The sequence below is a fragment of the Embiotoca jacksoni genome, unplaced genomic scaffold, assembly GCF_022577435.1.
Source record: "Embiotoca jacksoni isolate LCO1_2020_lvr unplaced genomic scaffold, fEmbJac1.0.p SCAF_48, whole genome shotgun sequence".
Lineage (NCBI taxonomy): Eukaryota > Metazoa > Chordata > Actinopteri > Embiotocidae > Embiotoca > Embiotoca jacksoni.
The window spans coordinates 2451639-2456638 of record NW_027185401.1 but is presented as its reverse complement, the minus strand read 5'-3'; the positions used below and the strand labels follow the sequence as shown (position 1 = coordinate 2456638).

The 5000-nt window shown below is 43.4% G+C and overlaps 1 protein-coding gene across 1 annotated transcript in view; it reads left to right on the top strand.

Moving 5' to 3' along the window:
• Positions 1-5000, top strand: part of dhx9 (DEAH (Asp-Glu-Ala-His) box helicase 9) — a 15094-nt gene that overhangs the window by 3809 nt on the left and 6285 nt on the right. Inside the window, 8 exon segments of the mRNA XM_069170195.1 lie at positions 680-726; positions 1471-1607; positions 2095-2184; positions 2700-2861; positions 3201-3278; positions 3468-3659; positions 4175-4316; positions 4912-4994. Of these exon segments, the coding sequence (XP_069026296.1) occupies positions 680-726; positions 1471-1607; positions 2095-2184; positions 2700-2861; positions 3201-3278; positions 3468-3659; positions 4175-4316; positions 4912-4994 (931 nt within the window).

Sequence of the window (5000 nt, the reverse complement as noted above, 5' to 3'; positions counted from 1 at the left end):
AAAAATCAACATTATATTTCCTTGTGACAACAACAACAAAAAAGACATTTTAAACCCACAAATTAATAATGCGAATCTGTGATTAAGAAACCACAGCTGCCAACACTGTGGTGAAACTGTCCAATTTGCCAGTTTAGTAACAAATTAATGAATTAAAGACACCAAAACACTGAAGATTTATCCGTATCTGATTTAAAGAAGGCAAAAAACGACCGGCACACGTCGGCCGTGTTAACGTCCCGTCCGGTCGCGGTTGATCGGGTATTTAGCTGGCGAGGAAAACAGATCAGGAGGTTGAGTTTCCTTGCGAGGTGACACCAGAACTCACAACCGCTCTGAAGGGAAGACATGGGACTGCGTTTAGGTGCACTAAAGCTGTCTCGTGGGTGGACCTCGGGGGCGGGGGTGGGGGCGGAGGGGGCGAAGCCTGGTCGTGATTTCTGGTGTCGCTCTTCGCCGCAGGGTGCCCGAGAGGCGACCGGGGAGAAAAACCGCGATCGCAGCTGTTGATTGGTGTTTTAAATAATCCCAAAAGTCCGGCAGAAAAACATACAGGCTTCCTCCTGAGAACGCGGCGAGGTGAGTTTTGCCGAACGCTCACTTTTAATGCTTTTTGCCAGCGGCTTTTATTGTGGAAAACCGCAGGAAGTGAAGCCGCGATGCCGATTTGTGTCCGCAGGAGCTTCATAGCGGAGATGCAGCTGTTTGTGAGACAGCTCGGAAGAAGTAAGAATTTATTTTTATTTTATTTTTACGTTCTTTATTTCGGATCACATGACGGCTCAATTATTCATAGTCGTCGTCGGTTTTACAAAGTTAACTCTCTTTGTAACTTAAGAACAAAATTAGAATATAGGGTGTTTTGTTATTGAAGGTGGAAAAATAAAAAATATATATATACATGTATTCTTGTATATACATACTTATACTTTTAAGCATACATATGAAAATGTTTTTTAAACAAAGGAAGGGCGTTTTGGGGGAAATACATACTTTCCACTTTTCCCATATTTTCTTGAAGCCTTAGGGACAAAGTGATTCTTTCTATTACAAATATTTCATAAATAATATTTTTTTTTAAAGTCCAGCTTGAGACAACATTTCATATTTTTGATGAAGTAAAATCATCGTGAATGTTGAAATCTTCCACAAAAAGTTGATCAGATCCCCAAAAAAGGTGAAACTTAATTTTAACACAATATTAAAGTAAAAAAAAAAAAAAAAATCACGATTACTTTTGGTCCAAATAATAAAGTTAATCACAAATTTGTCAAGTCACTTGTTATTGACAGAGCCTCATCTGTGCAGAATAAAAGCCGCTGTACTTCGCTGGAAAAACTCTCCAACTGAGCCTTTTAATGGGAAAAGAAATCCTTCTGACGGGAAGCACGTTGGTGAAACGGGAAAGATTATGATATTATACCGTCGTCATGTTGTCAGAAGTGTCTCTCCGTGTGTTCTGGTTCGCAGGGATCACGGCTCGGGAGCACGGCTCCAACAAGAAGCTGGCGGCCCAGTCGTGCGCCCTGTCTCTGGTCCGGCAGCTGTACCACCTGGGAGTCATCGAGGCGTACTCCGGAGTCACCAAGAAGAAGGAGGGCGAAACGGTATGCCTCCCCCTCACTCCCCCCCCAAAAAAACAAAAACAAAAACCCACACAACCTCTACACTGATAAACACTGCAGCTTAAAGACGATATTTATAACTAGCAAACTGCAAACGATTATTACAAAAAAAGTCTCGTAAAACGGACGCACGACCACATTTCGATTTTTGCTTTTCGAGGATTCCAAGAGAATTTAAAGAATTTTTGTTTTGTTTGAGAAACAAAATCTGCTTAATTCAGTGAAAACGAATCTACGTGTAATATGAAAAAGAGCTGAAATTATAAATAGGGGTAGAAAACACGACCCTTAAATAATATCCTGTTGTTTCAGGGTATTTTTTTTCCCCCAATATCAGTATTCATGTCAAAGTGAATTTTTCTGCCAATTTTTTACCTTTAAATTTTAAACGAATACAAATATTTTACTGATGATTCTGGGGCTGTGAAGCCGCCCCGGTTGGGTTTGACTGATGTGTTTTTGTGTCCAGTTGGAGGTGTACGAGGTCAACATGTCCCAGGACCTCCCGGCGCAGCTGGCCAGCGTCATCCAAGACCTCGGAGTCCAAATCCCGCCACCCGTGAGTCCCACTTTATCGTACTGCCTCTTCATACAATCGGCCTGTTTATTAGGAACACCTGTTCATTCGTGCAATTATCCGGTCGGCCAATCACGTGGCAGCAGTGCAGATGTGGTTTCAGGAGTAATGTTTAAACTGTAATACCACAGAGGGCCACTAGAGGCCGGCTCCATAAACGATCTTGCTCCATAGACTCCCATTCAACTTCTCTCATTAAATACAAAGTCAACGCATGTTTTCCACGAGTCATTGCGGTGTCGTTCGCTGAAGTCGCTCCTTCTTACTAGTTTTCTTTCGACTAATCTGAAAATAATCTCTTTATTAATTAGATATTAGGCCTCAAAAAGCGGTATGTTCGGAGGTCAAAGGTCAGACTGGTTGGAACTGAAGCTAACTGAATCGAATAGACTGCCGTCGGCAGCACGGACGAGAAGCTGATTCTGTAGTTTCTGCTCTCTGCCTGTAGAGGGCGGTAAGGATCTGTGCGTAACATTATAAATCTTCCCTCCGTCCAGCCCGCAGACCCCAGCAGCCCGGTGTCTCTGGTTCAGGGGAAGATGGCGACGTTCGAGCCGTCGCAGCGTCAGAGCGGCGCCGGCGTCGTCCCCTGGTCGCCGCCGCAGGTCAACTGGAACCCGTGGACCAGCAGCAACATCGACGACGGACCGCTGGCCTTCGTGAGCGTTCGTTCCGGAGCTTCAACGCTCACCAGAAACTTGACGAGCTATTTTGTCAAATCGTACATTTTCTTGTTTGTTTATCGGCAGATATTCAGAACGAGAAAAAACAAAAGGGACACTTTGATTTTTCAGGATCTAGAATCTTTTTTTCATCTTAATTTTTGATGATTTGGACCTTTTTTTTTTTTTTTTTTAAGCACGAGAAAAAGACAAGACTTTGGGCTGCGGTCAATTTCAATTTAAACAGAATTTAGTTTCCACTATTTTCCAACATATTACAAACGAAATGATCCTGAAAGTCTACTTTTAAATTTTCCTTGTTTTTAACCCCTTCAGTGCACTCCGGAGCAGATCAGCGGCGACCTGCACGACGAGCTCATGTGCCAGCTGGACCACGACGAGAACCTGCAGAAGGTCGGTCCGTCTCCGTGATGACGCTCCCAGTCCTTTTTATATATCTATATATCTATATCTATATATCTATATCTATATCTATATAGATATAGATATAGATATATATCTATAGATATATATCAAAGCGCGCCATCAGGGTTTCGGTGGTGGTGGAGAATATCACGAATAAACTCGAGTCCTGTCGTCCAGATCCGTTCGGACCGCGACCAGCTGCCCGTCAAACAGTTCGAGGAGGAGATCATGGCGGCCGTCGACAACAACCCGGTAGTGATCATCAGGGGGGCGACGGGCTGCGGGAAAACCACGCAGGTTCCTCAGTACATCCTGGACCGCTTCATCAAGGGGCACCGAGCGTCCGACTGCAACATCGTGGTCACCCAGGTAACGCTCTCATATATCAATATGTTTTACATCTTATTTTAGTTTTTTGGGTTATTACTTTAATCAGACTGACAACTTATCAAAGTTTTCTTAACAGCAACTGAAAATCAAACAAATTGTTGTAAGAATTTACACAATACTGTTACATGTACAGCGTGGGAAAAATGAAGGGGACGTTTAAGGGGAAAATGAACATACAAGATTTAAGGGTGCTCTTAGTAGTTTTTACCTTTTTGAATTACTGTGAATATCTATAAACTCTCTGAACCGGGAGGATTTTCAGTTCAGGCCCGGTGAGATTCGAGGTCATTTTAACGAGGAATATCTTTAAAGATCCGAGCGCGATTTCAAACCAGCGATCGTGATTCATCATGATCCTAAAAAAAACTTCCGATGAAGGTGTGCGTCTCTGCGGTGACCTCATCGGCAGTTTAAAAAAAAAAAAGAAATTTGCAACCCGGTCCCCTGTTTTTCCATATTTTCTGGGCCGTCCCGACTCTCTTCCCTCCCTGCAGCCCCGTCGGATCAGCGCCGTGTCGGTGGCCGAGCGAGTTGCCTACGAAAGAGGGGAGGACATCGGGAAAAGCTGCGGCTACAGCGTCCGTTTCGAGTCCATCCTGCCTCGGCCGCACGCCAGCGTCCTCTTCTGCACCGTCGGTACGTCAACGGACGCCTCGGCCTGGCGTGACCCGAATTTAGGAATTGCCGAAGCTATTTCGTTGCTGTTGAAGTTGTTTAAGCACGACGGATGTTGACAACCCGCAGCCTTAACGGGAAAATGAACTGGAATACTGAATAAGATGCGTCGGTTAGATTTGAAATGACAGCCGTGGTGCTGTTCACGCACATTTGGTCAAATCTGAGTTAAGTCCAATGTTTAAACAACGTTTGCTTTACCATTAAAAAAACAAAAAACAAACTGATGTTAACAGAAATGTGTAATATTTTAAGAAGTGCCTGCACACAGAAAACCTCCAAATTACAATTATTTTTTAAATATCAACACATCTAACAGTTATTTTCTTCAATAATCGATTGATTTTTCAGTGAAAATGTAGGAAAGTAGTGAAATCGGCCATCATCGCTCCCTGAAGCCGAAATGAACATATTGAATTATCTTCTTTTGTCTGAGCGGCTGGAAAAAAAATTAATATTGTCATCATATAAAAACTGAAAAACGTTTGTTTTATATTGACTTTTTTTCCCCCCCGTTGTGGTCGTAAATGTTCACGCGCGCGTTGTTTCGTTTCAGGAGTTCTCCTGCGGAAGCTCGAAGCGGGAATCAGAGGCATCAGTCACGTGATCGTCGACGAGATCCACGAGAGAGACATCAACGTGAGT